General features: G+C 36.2%; 1 protein-coding gene across 3 annotated transcripts in view; it reads right to left on the bottom strand.

Annotated features, from left to right (window-relative positions):
- Positions 1-15005, bottom strand: part of Dip2b (disco interacting protein 2 homolog B) — a 211164-nt gene that overhangs the window by 67815 nt on the left and 128344 nt on the right. For all 3 annotated transcript variants that reach the window (XM_074083360.1, XM_020179911.2, XM_074083361.1), the window contains exon 4: positions 8917-9042. In XM_074083360.1, coding sequence (XP_073939461.1) covers positions 8917-9042 — 126 coding nt within the window. The remainder of the gene's footprint in view (positions 1-8916; positions 9043-15005) is intronic.

Genomic DNA, 15005 nt, shown 5'->3' with positions numbered 1-15005 from the left:
AGGGAAAAAGTCAGGAATTATTTCAGGCTCTAAGCTTAGAAGGCATACAAGTTAAAGGGGACATTTGGTCCGATGTGGGACAAGCCCTTCTAAATAGTTTGGGGTGGCTAGAATTTATGATTTGTGGATTGAATTAACCAGTAAATTAACGAATTAATTTACTTTTTGTGGCGCTGGAGCTAGAACCCAGGGCCTTGGACATGCTAGACAAACACTCTGAGTTATACGAGTCCATTCAATTTTTTTAATTAAACATTTTATGGTAAGTTCTGAAGAAAACTTTCCTCTAACTCAGGTGAAACTGTTGGTCCATGTCATGCTTTGGTTCAAAGAGCTAAAGAGATAACTAGTAGGACTGGAAAATTGCTAGCATTCCACAGTGGGAATTTGAACCACAAAACAGTAATCTAGAAGTATAAATCTGAAGGTCCAGAGCAAGAGAGTTAAAATAATGAGACTATCTCCTTGCTTCTTGCTCTGTACTACCACCAATTTATTACCTCATATTGCAGGATACCTGCATCCCAAACTGACTTTTTTTTTTTTTTTGGTAAATGTAGTACTTAACCACAGTATATTGTAAACCAAGGAGGAAGTTCTTTAAAGGAGAAAGAAATATATAATGCAAAAGATAGTGGTTAAGTTGGGCATACTGGCCCATGCCTGTAATCTGAACTACTCAGAAGGCAGAGATAGGAAGATTTGAGGTCAGACTGGGCAGAGTTAGCAATACTGTCTCAAAAACAAGTTGGGCATGGTGGCACATGCTTGTGATCCCAGCTACTCTCAAGAGGCAGAGGCAGGAGAATCATGGTCTGCAGTCTGTGGTCTGAGGCTGGCCCAGGCAAAAGCACAAGACCCCATCTGAAAAACTAAAAGCAAAAGAACTGAGGGCATGGCTTAAGTAGTACAGTGCTTGTCAAGCAAGCACAAAGCCCAAAATTCAATCCCCAGTACCAGTGGAAAGAAAAGGGGGTGGAGTGGAGTGGATTGGTCAAAGGAAAATACAAAGAAAAGTAAGTATCTCTAACTCTTCATTTAAGGAAAGCATTTTGTGTATTTTTCAGAAAATATTCTAACATCTGAACTGAACCTTAGGAGGAATTATCTTTGTAAACATGCAAACAAAAGAAAAATACAAAAAACAAAGAAAAAGGGTGTCAGTGGTCCAGTGGAACAGGGGACTCTAACACTAAGAATAAAGCATTTTCAGTGTAATACATCTCAGAATCCCATAAACTCCTCTGGATGTGCAGGCTGCCTTTACTGCATCATTTTAGTTTGTGCAAGTCTAAAATCAGAATAATTTAAATTCTAAAAGATATTAAAAGCAGTATTTTCATGATTAGGTTTAGGTAAAAGTGGTTTCATTACATTTCTGTATTGCATCAATTATGCAATTAGGTGTACTGTTGCAATTTAATTACCTAATTTACTGCCATCCTTCCTCATAGTGTTAAAAACTACAGCTATGTAGCAATTTAGAGGAGGAGAAAAACATGGCTTTGGGGTCAGTCTTCAATTTGAACTCTGGAGCCCACCAGAGTTCAGTTACATGACTTGGGGATAAAATTATCTATTTGCTAGGACTGTTTACTTATTTGTCCATTCAACAAATATTACTAGGCCCTACACTAATTGGTAGGAATAAAATTTTAAGCCAAGACTTAGCCCTACTCTTATAGGGCCTAAGAGGTAAATAAGAATTATCTTAGCTATGAGGAGCACTTGGATGGGGAGAGAGCAGGTAGAGGGAAACAGAGAGAAAGCTTGGAAGGGGCAGAAAAGAAAGCATGTGTAGGAAGAACAGCATGAAAAACTGATAGCAATGAAAGGTAGGCTGGACAAATAGGTAGCACAGGGTTGCTAAGGGCCCCAAAAGATATGTTAAAGAAATCCGACTTCATAATTACTATGGGGGACCATGAAAATGCTGATGTACAGAAAGCACTAACAGCCAATTAACATTAGGTCCCCTTTCTTCCCTGGGAGAACAGTTGGGTGTTTCTTTTTGATTTTCAGCAGTATCCAAAATTTTCCTTACGAATAATTTAAATAGCTAGTTCCTTCCTATAAATATGAAGGTAAAGGTGATAGAAACTGAAGGTGGGTAAAAGAAAAATAATACGATAATCATGCAACCTGAGAAATGTGGTTGCTATGAATAACTTGTCTCTGCATAATCTCACAGACACAAAACTGGCTGGGCAATGTTGAAAGATGATTATGTGTGAAGTTCATATGAAGTGTAAGAACAGGACTACATCGCCCTCCAACCCCTTTTCCCAGACAGAGTCTCACTATGTAGCCTAGGTTGGCCTGTAATTCATGATCTTCCTATCTCAGTTTCCTGAGTGCTAAGATTATAGGCCTGAACCACCACACCCTGCCAGGAAACATCTTTATAAAAATCAAAATAAAATCCTTTAAGTATTATCATTTGGTTGTTTTAAAAAAGAAAAAAAAGAGGAGGCACACCTGTAATCTTAGCTACATGGGAGGCTGAAATCAGGAGGATCATGGTTTGAGGCCAGCCTGGGCAAACAGTTTGCAAGACCCTAGCTGCAAAATACCAGAACAAAATGAAGTGGAGGTTTGGCTCAAGCAGTAGAGCATCTGCTTTGCAAGCATGAAGCCCTGAGTTCAAACCCCAGTCCCACCAAAAAAACATAAAAACAGAGATGGGAGTTAAGAAAGAGTAATTAAGCTGGGCACCAGTGGCTCATAACTATAATCCTAACTACTCAGTAGCAAAGATCAGGAAGATCATGGTTTGAATCCAGCCTGGGCAAACAGTTCCTGAGCCCCATCTCAAAAACACCTATCACAAAAAAAGGGCCGGTGGAGTGGCTCAAAGTGTAGGCCCTGAGTTCAAGCCTCAGTACCAAAACAAAGAAAGAGTAACTGAGGGGTGAATTTGATCAAACTAAGTTATAAGCATATATGTAAATATCATAATGAAACCCCTCTGTACACTAATTTACACTAATAAATTTTTTTTAATTAAAAAAAGTAATACTCATCCAGGAAATTACTATGGATCTATAGAAATTCAGGCAAGACCAATACTACTAGAAATAAAGTTAACGATTTCCTCCTGATTCTATTCTAGTTAAACATGAACTCACAACTGCTCTCCATTATACCTAAAGCCTCCTGCCTAAGCTCTTTATATGATGAGTATAATATATCTACACACAGAAAAAAACTTTGAGAACATAATTGGCCCTTTAATTTATACTCATTAATACTAGTCATTAAAATCCTTCAATCTATTTGTAACCAGTTAGGAAACATATAAACAATTAACTTGTTGATTTTAAAGAAAGGAAAGTCTTGAATTTACTAAGTGTTCTTAACTGTTGTAGTACTTTGTCTTAGTCATGTCTGGAAATGACTCTCTTTGTCTTATTGGAAAATATACTATTATATCTAAAAATGTTTACTTAAAAATTTAAACACCTGCTATATCATCTACCCACTGCACTCCTGGGTATTTAACCAAGTAAAATGAAAGCATGTATCTATACAAAGACATGAACGTTTACAGGAGCTTTATCTGTAATAGCTAAAAATGGGAAACAACACAAATGTCCATCAACAAATGAATGGATAGGTAAACTGCAGTATACTATGTGGTGGACTACAACTCAGCAATAATAAAAGTATGTCTACTGTTGCGATGGATACAACATGGATGAATCTCAAAAAAACTTTGCTGAGTGAAAGAAACCAGACGCTTCTCTCTACCTGCAAAAAAAGAAGTAAAACTCTATGATTTTACTATATAATATTCTAGAAGAATGCAGAATAGCCAGGGACAGTGGCTTATGCCTGTAATCCTAGTTACTTGGGAGGTAGATATCATGAGGATTATGGTACAAGGCCAGCACAAGGAAAGCGTTGACTCCACCTCAACCAATAGCTGGATGTGGGGGTGTGCACCTGTCATCTTAGCAACACAGGAAGTATAAACAGGAGGATAGTGTTCAAGGTTTGGTCTAGGCATAAACACAAGACATGCCAAAAATAACTAAAACAAAAAAGAGCTGTCAGCATGATTTAAGTGGTAGAGTGCCTGCCTAGCAATGCAAGGCCTGAGTTCAAACTGCAATACCATCAAAAAAAGGGGGGAGGGGAGAGGTGTGTACAAACAAATGTATGCATAATGTTAGAAGGCAGTTTAATGGTTAAATGGGATGAAGATGTGGAGAGGAGGGAGAAAGGAATTAGGACAAAATTTAAGGGGGGAAGGTGGAGATATTCATTATTCAAACTGTGATCATGGTTTCATGATTTTGTCTTGTCAAAACTTAGCAAAGCATGCACTTTAAATATGTGCTATTAGGCTGCTCAGAGGTAGAACATGGTAAGCATGTGTGAGATTCTGGTCTTGAACTCCAGCATCCCTGCCCCCCAAAATAAATGCTATTTATTATATATTAAACTCAAAAGAGGACAGTAACATCTGAGAGTCAGAATACACAATCTGAAGGATATTGTGTAAGTTGGACAAGGTCCTGGAAGATAGATCTTGTCACTGGGTTCATAGTACTCATACCAAAATTAGCCCCAGACACTGGATTAGAAGAGCAGATAAGTCAAGATCCAGTGAAATGAAGGTCTCACCTTAACAGCCACTACAAAATATGCCTCCTAAATTGGGCAAGATAATAGGTAACTGCAAGTATGAGCTTCAAAAAACAAATAAATGAAACCACCAAGTGGATAGTTAAGGTACACAGAAAAGAATGTGCGGGGGTGGGATGGGGAAAAAGTGCCATTTTTCTCTTGCATTGATGGGTCAGGGAGTTTCGGACCCAGAAATACTTTCAAAAAAAGGCAGAAGTTTTTAGGTAAGCAAGGCAAAAGTTTAATTTTTGTTACTGTTGTTATTTTGTGGTACTGGGGTTTGAACTCAGTGTCTTGTGCTAGCTAGGCAGGTGCTCTAGCACTTGAATCATGCTTGAAATTTTTAAATCTTAAGGAAAGTCTTTAGAGAAAAGGAAGGAAAAGTCAGGAATAAAAAGTGTGTGTGTGAGAAACATATTTACATAAAAGATTAAAAGGTTAATTCTAAAGGTAGGGCCAATCTGAATCTACCTTGGACTACAAATTTTGTGTCACTTAATCTAAAATTAAACTTGCAAGGGTGGGCACTGGTTCACCAGACAATTGTTAGGAAGACTTTCAGAGTTAGCTACCTAAGAAAAAAAAGTGTTTTTTGTTTGTTTTTTTAAAATATTCCAAGACAATCCACGTACCTGGAGACATGGCTGGGGGCTGAAAAACTGGTCTGAGAGTGTAAGTGGCAGCCTGGGAAGGGGCATTCACTATTAGTAATTACTTCAGGGTCACTTGACCTATGATGCATTTCTAAACACTGTTTTTCCTAGGTATTTTCTGACATCTGTTATGACATATCTAGGTATGTTCTGACAGCCAGAAAATTAGTTAATGCTATATACCATATTAAGAGAGGAGTTTCCATTTTATTGCCCATTTGAAGGTTAGATCAAACATGCAGCAACTGTTAGATCTTCAAATTTTGCCAGAAATTATTTGGCAGTGTGATAGAATGAGAGGCAATATGGGAAGTGGTTTAGGGCTTTTAAAGTCAGATTGCCCTGGATTTAGGTCTTAGCTCTGTCACAGAGAGCTGTTGAGCAAATCAAATCTTAGGGGGTCTTCATTCTGTTTATTGTTTCCTTTGGGTTGGGGATTAAACCCAGGGCTTTGGACATGCTAAGCCGGTGTTCTGCCACTGAGCTCCACGCCAGTCCTATTTTCTTTTGACTCTCATGGTAGATTATTTCCACTAAAGTCTTACATTTATTAGCTAACATTTGAGTGGATCTCTATAGGAATCCTATATCCCTGGCTGAGGTTGTATCCTTTCAGAGACTATTTGTACCTCAGAGTTATCATCAGCCTAAACACATTCATTAATGTATTAAAGAATGCTATTAAAATGAAACAAATATATTAATTAGAGCACATTTAATAAAGTCCAATTCACCAACACTGTTTACTCTGTGGTTTTGGATAAAATTAGAATATTTGAAGGAAATTCCCCAAGTTGGTAATTCAGCAGGTATTTTCTTTTATGTTCCATCTAACTGACTGGTATGTGTCTTGATATATAACTCTCAGAAGACAATGTCTGTTCAATCTGTTTGAGACAATACCCATTTCCAGAACTGCACATACATGAGCATCAGTTAGGTAAAAGAGGCAAGCAAAAAGACTTTGAGTCTGACACTTAATTGTTTTGAGCTGGGTAAATCACTTAGTGATTATGAACCTGTTGATTGCTTGTCTCTAAAGGACTCTACTCTTCCTGCTTTACAGAGCATTTACAAGGAAAAAATAAAGCAGGGCAATCATTGGTACGTCAAAGTCCACTGCATACTATAAAGCATTCTGATACCATAAAGCATTATTAAACTACGCTAACAGCCTAACAATGTTGCAGTCTGCTCATGGGCATCATTTTCATAAACAGAAATACAGAGAGGAAAATTTTTCCTTGTCTTCTAGTCCCAAGAATAACTATAGCCCCTGTCAAGCAGGGTCAGTGTAAGACAGACGTCAACATTTAAGCTTCTTTCTATCCAGGCCAGTTGAATAGCTTACTGTGCTTTAGGGTCACCTGTGTACTGGCAATGCAGCAAAGGGTGCAGAAAAGGCTCAGATGGGAAAAAATTAATGCTATAGTTTTTGCATTTTTTTTTCTTCTTCTTTTTGTATGAATGAGGAATAGTGTTACACAAAGAACCCTACAAAGAAAGAACTGAGGTAAGTGCCTCATGACATTAGTAAATGTCATGTAAAGGGAACTGGATGGCAGGAATTCAAGCAGTCTAAAAGACTGAAAAAAGCCACAGGCAGTAAAAGAATCATCGATTGCTACTAAGAGTACTTAAATTTTCCAATCCACAGTAGAAATTAGTGCACATATCAATCCACAAATTTTAGATTATTTAAGGATGTTTCATAAACCAGACAAGTAAATACTGTGCCAAGTATTTACTATAGTTTCCAGAATATATGATACCATAAATGAAGTCAGAATTTGACATATTTTACTCCTTAAACCCTTTTATTACTCTGCTTTGCTAAATATTGGTCTTAAGACAGGGGAATGTATTTCTGTAATAATGGATTTATTAAAGTATGCAAAGAGATCAAGAATATTATGCTATATCTTCAAGGCAATGGACAGAGAAGAACATGAGTGTTTATAATCACTGAGGCCTGTAGTGAATTCCTAAGGACTATGGTCTCATTCAGCAATGAACAGCTGTGATTTGTTTCTAGAGCTGGGAAGTTCCCCTCAGGCATTGACTTTTGTAAAAAGGGATAAAAAGGTTTCCATTTCTTCTGAGAATTCTCTAGATCCTTTGCTGCACTCTCACATTAGCCAAAACCAGGAGAGTAGCCTATTTATTCTCAATCTGCATCTTTAATAGAGCTTTGGAGAGGGTGTTTCTAAGAAATGCATGTTACGTTGCTCCCTACACTTTGCCATTTACTGCAATTGAACCCTCATCTACTCTGCAGTAGAATCTGCCAACAAAGAATGGTTACTAAACTAAGAGCCCCTTTTGTCCATGAAGACCCAACTTGTACTGTACTAATGCAGAAGGGAATCCATCCAAGATTCTGAATGAATGGGTCTGAAGTATGCATCACTATAAACACAAAATGCCTTATTGTGACAGTCTGCTAGAGGTATCCTGTTTTACATTTTGAGAAACACTTGAAGCCACAGAGCTATTTCTCTTTTAAACATACTGATACCACAGATGTGAAGGAAAAAAAGCACACACAGTTAATCTGCCCACAGCATACCCAAATGCTCTGAGAAGTTAGCCAAAATCTAGTAAACTAGAAAATTACTAATATGAGTCTGGAACAGTCAATAGGATCAGTATGAAGAGCTTAACAACATGACTGCTGTGAATAAAACTCAACCATGACAACTCAACTTTTCTAGGAATCTTCCCCAAAGACACTGTAGGCCAAAACAGTATGGGGATTTTTTTTTTTTTTCCCCCTGAAAGACGTCACTAGCAGTAACACAACAGTAAAGAGACAGAGACTATATTGAGGCTCTGAAATAGATTTGCCATGTTTAGTCCCAGAGGCCTATATGAAGATCTTGTCTGGGATTTGATGTTAAAATAAAAAAAAAATTTAAAAATAAAGGTTTTTTTTAAAGGCTTTTATAAACTTTGGGAAAAATTTTGGATAATACAACTTACGGTTGTTCTAGCTGTCCCTCAAATATGTGTTATAACTCTTAAGTTTACTTCAGGAGCAGTAAAGATTTCAAGTTTGGTAAATGAGAATGGGATGAAGACACTTAGTTCCTACTAATTTCTGGCCTTCATTATGAAAAGGAGAGTCTTAGAAGAATATAAATATATGTAACATACACACTCAAACACATTCTCAGATCTATTTTAAATTTGCCCCAAATCTTCGATGAACATCAAATTTTGTCCCAGGTACACTGACTGCCCTGGCTGCTGCAGAGATGAAGTATCTGATTTAGAAGTGCAGGCTGGTTACTACACTGGGCTAGGAATCACATTTTGGGTGATGGAAATAGCTATTCCATCACAGGAAGGCCTTGATCTATATTTTTGACTACATGAGTTTGGGAGTTATAGCAAGAAAAGGCAAAAAATTAAGGACGATTTGTTTTGTTTCAAACAGCTCTTCTCTTAAGGCTTCTTTTTGTATGTTTACAAGGTCACAATCAAAACCTGCCACTTTCAGAGCACATTCTTATATATCTCTTACTATGTGGAGAAAGTTCCTGTTTCTACCTCAGAAAGAAAAGGCAGAACTTATTTAAGGAACATCAAGATAGCAATTGTTAGACAGAAAGGATTTCAATAAACCTACCAGGAGGTGTGCAGGCATCCGCAGGAGACTGGACAAATGTGGACCGCCTTTTGGTGGGCATGGGCAGAGCCATTTTCTGTTCTTTGTGTTTTGCCAGTGCGGCTTGTACTGCTTCTGTGTGGATATCTGAAAAGTTAAACATTTGTATTTATATGCATTTATGCTGGCTTATAAACTTCTGTGGGATGAATTATCACTGCCTCAATTGTTAAAAAATGTAAAGGGAGTGTTTAGGTGTTTTTTATCTTTTGATTTAAACCAACTAAAATAAAAACCAAAAACAGAAACAAAAGAAGTCAAGGATAATTTCACACAGGAGGAAAATGGAAGTCCTGAATGATTATGCAACTGCTAGACACACCAGACAAGTAGTTGACTGAGAAGGGTAGGGAGTACAGTCTAACATGCATCTGTGCCAGAAGCGAGCCCCACCTCTAAATGAAATGCATGCTGTATAGGTGCCTAGAGGAGACTCATCATTTCTCAAAAAAAGAAGCTTAGAGTTTGCTTAACTGTCTGAAAGAAAACTTGGTTGAGACCCCTCAGTTCTATGCCACAGGAACAGAAGGGATGGTTTTGATCTAGAAAAATACAAGGGCAGATGTTACTTGCTTGCCACTTTGGCCACAAAAGAATTCTGATCTCTACTTGTAAGTCTAACAGGAATTTCAAAATTAACATATTCAAACAGATCTCTTGAGTCTTCACCCCCACTGAAAACTCACTCTGTAGTTTTACAAAACAGGATCACACTATATGCAGTATATGGTATTCTGCTTTTTTTTTTTTTTTAATCTCTTACAGTGTTCTACTGAAGTAGGTAACAACCAAGGTAGCTCCCCAGTTTACAATTTCTTCTGGTCCAGGAATGTTTTCAGTCTACATGCTACCCAACCTTTGTGCTCTGTAAATGTGCCCTTAGAGAAGCTGAACTAATCAAATCCTTCTTTGGGGAATTTAAACCTAATCAATAAAGTGTAGGACCTAGACCTGAGTCACTTTAATGATAATAACCTAGAAAGAAGGAAAGTCTTTTTGAACTTCAAGGTGAGATTCCTTAGAGTTCTATCTTTTTCTAGGGATTTCTCAACTCTTCAGTTTGCTTCTGTGGCCTATCCCAGCTATTTAGGAAGCATGAGTTGGTATCTATTTCACACACCCACGAAAACTTTCACTAATACAATTTAAAAATTTTACCATGTATATATAGACCTGTAGCATAACTTTTAATGGATTCTATAGCATTTCACTGAATGAATGTATTATAACTTAAGCATCCCATTAATATCAGCTATTAGGTTGTTTCCAAATTTTTGGAAATTTTAATTCAGCATTTTCACCTTAGCACACATGTCTAATTATTTCCTTAGGATTAAAGAGCCTAAGTATATGGATTTCTTTTCTTCTTTTTTTTTTTGAGACAGGATCTTGTTATGTAGCCCAGGCTGGCTTCAAACTCACAATTCTCCTGCCTCAGCCTCCTGGGTACACCACCCTGAGAAATATATATGTATTTCTTACTCCAAAAATATTTCAGTGTTTCCTTAAAACAACCATTTTTGTCTTATGTAACCACAGTGCATTTATTCAAATCCAAAAATTCAACAATGATACGCACTATTATCAAACCTATAATCCATGTTCCAATTTAACCAACTGTTCTTATGATGTGCTAGTTTTTCCCTCTTCTCCTGATCTAGAACCTAATACAGGACACACACATTATATTTAGTTGTCCTGTTTCTTTATTCTCTTATAATCTACAATAGTGTCTCAGTTTTTGTCTTTTACTACCTTAATGTTTTTGTACAGACTAATTATTTTGTAAAATATTTTGGTTTCTTTGATATTTTCTCATAATTATATATTTTGGCAGGGATATCATGGAAGAAATGTGTTCTTGTAAAAACATGATGTCAAGATGCATCTTCTCCATTACTGGTGATAGTAACTTTGGTTACTTAGTTAAGATGTTGTATGCTAAATGAATCCATTGTGAAGTTACAATTCTTCCCTTTATATTAATATGTAATTTATGGGGAGATACTATTTTTCCCCATTGCTTAGCCTTTTATTTCTTTTTAGCTCTTTCTTGCCTTTTTTTTTTTTTAAATTATTGTTGTACTGGGGATTACATTGTGACGTTTACAAAAGTTGTTACAATATATCATAGTTGAATTTACCCCATCCATTATTTTCCTTTATCTCCTTCCCCCATTCCTGAAAGTTTCAAGAGGTCTTATTTTTCCATTTTCATATCTGAATACATAATATTTCCACCATATTCACCCTCCTACACCCTTTCTCTATATCCTCCCCCCTCCCATTGGTACCAATCCCCAGAAAGGACCTGTTTTACCTTCTTATTCTCCATTTTTGAAAAAAGACATTTCTGTTTGTTTAAGATAGCTACACAGCAAGTTTCACTGTGACATTTCCATGTATATATGTACTATAAACAAATTGGTTCATTTCCTCTATTTTTCTCCTTTCTACCTTAGTCCCCTTTTTATGGTGATTTCAACAGGTTTAAAAATTCTACATCCATTCTTGTATAGAAAGTACATCAACCATATTCACCTTCTTAACTTCCTTCTTTTACCCTCCCTCTGGAAGATACTTTTGAGGCTATGTAAATGTTATATACTTCATCAAACTTTCACTCACTCACTTCATCAAACTCAGTGTTTTTAGCATCCACTGACAATTCTTAGGTGAATCAATTATTATCATTATAATGGTTATAATCTGGTAATTTTTATAGCTTTATTATTCCTGTATTTATTACTTGGTATATCTACTCATAAATCGTTTCTCATTTTATTCCATGGCTATTCTGTCTTGGTTCTTTTTTTTTTTTTTTGGCGGTACTGGGGTTTCAACACAGGTTCTCATGCTTGCTAGACAGGCACTGTACCACTTGAATCACTCTGCTGGCTCTCCCATGACTGTTCTGTTATCATTATTTATTCTGATTTTCTATTATCCCAGATTTGGCCAAGGAATCCAATCAAACTAGTTCTATGTCCTTTTGACACAGTCCCATGATTTTGAGTATCTATAGCACAAGCTGTTGCATGATTACCTAGTGCTTTCACTGCTCCAGCCCTGAAATTAGTTCTCCAAGGGGTTTTTGGCTCCTTTTAGTGGAAAATAACTGGCATTTAGAAACTAAGATCTTGGAACTAGAGGTGTTCAATACTAGTGGATTATCTTCCTTGTAAGTCCTTTCAGGGGATAAAAGAAAAGTAAATATATATGTATACATATATACACACAAATATTTATACACATGTCTACATCTATTTCTATCTATATGTATAAAATGAGTTCATACTATTATTCTAATTTCAGTCAGACCACATAATTCATTCTAACTTCTTTTCCATTTGTAACTTCCTTCTCTAACAGTAAGAAACCTAGTTCACAATATTCTCAGTATTTTATTTAACTCATTAGTTCAATACTGAAATACAGAGTTTCAAAATGGCTATCTTATATCATTAAAAAAATCTTTTAACTAGAGTTCAGTATTTGTTCATAGCTTTTTTTTGTTTTTAGACAGAGTATATATGTAAAATATTGTGAATAAAAGCTATTTGGGTTAGTTCTCATCCCTCCCCTGCTTTGGTGTGGTTATATTATTCATTTGCATAATACAGTTACAGGTCTCTCCAATCTAGACTGATTAAATATTAACATGGTTCCAAAAATCAAAACTATTCCAAAAGGTAAATTTAAGTTCTACTGCTCTCAAAAACAATCACTTCTAGCAATCCTATCTGCTCTCTATAGATAACCAATCTCTTTATGTATTAGTTTATCCTTTCTGTACTTCTTTTCATAAAAATAAATGGAAGCATGTGTGCTTTCTCATTTCCCTGTTATCCACAAAGGCAGCATATTATATATACTTTTCACTCAATAATGTATGCTAGAAATCATTTTATATCAAATATTAGAGATCTTTCTCATTCTTTTTTATGTACAGCTGCAAAACATTCCATAGTATACCAGTTTATTCACCTGTTAATTTATATTTGGGTACTTAAGTATTTCCAGTATTTTATAATTAGAAATAATGTCACAATGAAAAGCCTTGTGCAAATATGTTTTTATACTGATGAAGTACAAAGTAAATTATTATAAGCCAGAGATCTAAATCAAAAGTGAATGCATTTTAAAAAATTCTATCTTGAAAAAATTCCTTCCAAAGAATTTTTTGTTATTGTCATTGTTTCACCATACTGCATTACTACCAACAAGGTATGCCTGTTTCTCTTCAGTCTCACGTTCAGAGTATAATGCTTAGCTTTTGGGGTTTTTTTGTTGTTGCTGGACTCAAACTAATGATCCCCTTGACTTAGTCTGCCAAATGCTGGGATTAGATATACTCATGGGTTACCATACTAGGCTCTTAGTTAGCTTTTTTTGATTGCTGCCAATTTGATAGCTGAGAAAAGGTATATTTCATTGTAGCTTTAATTTGTTTTTCTCTTATCATTATTGAGACTAAATATCTTTACAGAAGACTTAAAGGCCAGTATATGCTTGTTTTCTTTAAAGTGAAGTGAATGTTCTAATCACTTGATCCTTTTTCCATAGAGCTTCTGAGTTTATTTTACCTTAAGATTTCATCATATATAATGGACAGCAGACCTTTATCTCTGAGATATGTAAAAAGTATTTTCTTTCTGCTTGTCATTTGTCTTTTAACATTATTAGTAGTTTTGTCCCAAATAACCCCATTTTTAAATTGGTCAAAGAACTTGAAGAGATATAATCTGTAAAGAAGATACACAAATGGCCAAAATCATAAGATGTTCAACATCACTAACATCAGGGAAATGAAACCAAAACCACAATGAGGTATCACCTCACACCCACTGAAATGGCCATTATAGAAAAACAAAAACAAAAAAATGTGTTGGTGAGGATGCAGGAGTAAAATAGGAACCTTACAAACTGTTGATAGGACTGTAAAATGGTGCTGCCTCTATGGAAAATGTGATCTACCATATGACCCAGCAATCCCACTTCTCAGTATATACCCAAAAGAACTGAAAACACAATCTTGAAGAGGTATCTGAATCCCCATACTCATTGCAGCATTATTCACAATAACCAAGGAATAGAAAAAAACCTAAAAGTCAATCACAGTTGAATAGTTAAGGAAAATGTGATATATAAGTACAAGGGATGGTGAGAATTCCTGCCTAGCAAGCATGAGGTGCTGAGTTCAACCCCAGTGCTGTCCAAATAAATAAAAAATTAAAAGGGGAATATTAGCCAACCTTTAAAAAGAAGAAAATCCTGAGTTTGGGGGTACAGTTCAGTGGTAGAGTGCTTGTATAGCATGCTTAGGCCCCTGGGTTCAATCCTCAGCACAGACGGTAGAAGGGTGCTGCCATACACTACAACATGAATGAATGCTAAAGATCTTATACTAAGTAAAATAAGACAGTCACAAAAACACAAATACTGTATGACTCCACTTACATGAAGTACCTAAAGTAATAAAACTCATAAAAGCATAAAGTAGAATGGTAGCTGCTAGAAGCTAAGGGGAATGAGAAATGGCAGTGGCTGTTCAGTGGTTATAAAGTTTCAGTCAGGCAAAAGGCCTTTTGTAAACATTGTGCCTAAAATTAACAATACTGCAATTTACACTTAAAAACTGTCAAAAGGAGTCAGGTGTAGTGGTGTACACTTGTAGTCCTAGATACTCAGGAGGCTGAGGCAGGAGTTCCTAGCCAGCCTGTGCTCCCTGTGTGTGTCTGTCGCTGTCTCTCTCTTGCGCGCTCTCTCTCTCTCTCTCTCTTACACACACACACACACACACACACACACACACACACACACACACACACAAACACACACACACAGAGTCAAGAGAATAAGTTTTTTTAAGCCAAAATAAGAAATTTATGCTGCCTCTTATTACAACTGGATTTTGAGTTGTAGCTAGAAATCCTTTCTATAAGGATTCCTACAAACCCAGAGTATATAAAAAAATTCATCGGTGCTTCCTTTTGGTTACTTATATGGATTCTTTTTTACAAGTAGATCTCTGATCCATTTCATGTTTA

The sequence above is a fragment of the Castor canadensis genome, chromosome 8 (assembly GCF_047511655.1).
Source record: "Castor canadensis chromosome 8, mCasCan1.hap1v2, whole genome shotgun sequence".
NCBI lineage: Eukaryota > Metazoa > Chordata > Mammalia > Rodentia > Castoridae > Castor > Castor canadensis.
Note: the sequence above shows the minus strand (reverse complement) of the source record. Positions and strands in the feature narration are given on the sequence as shown.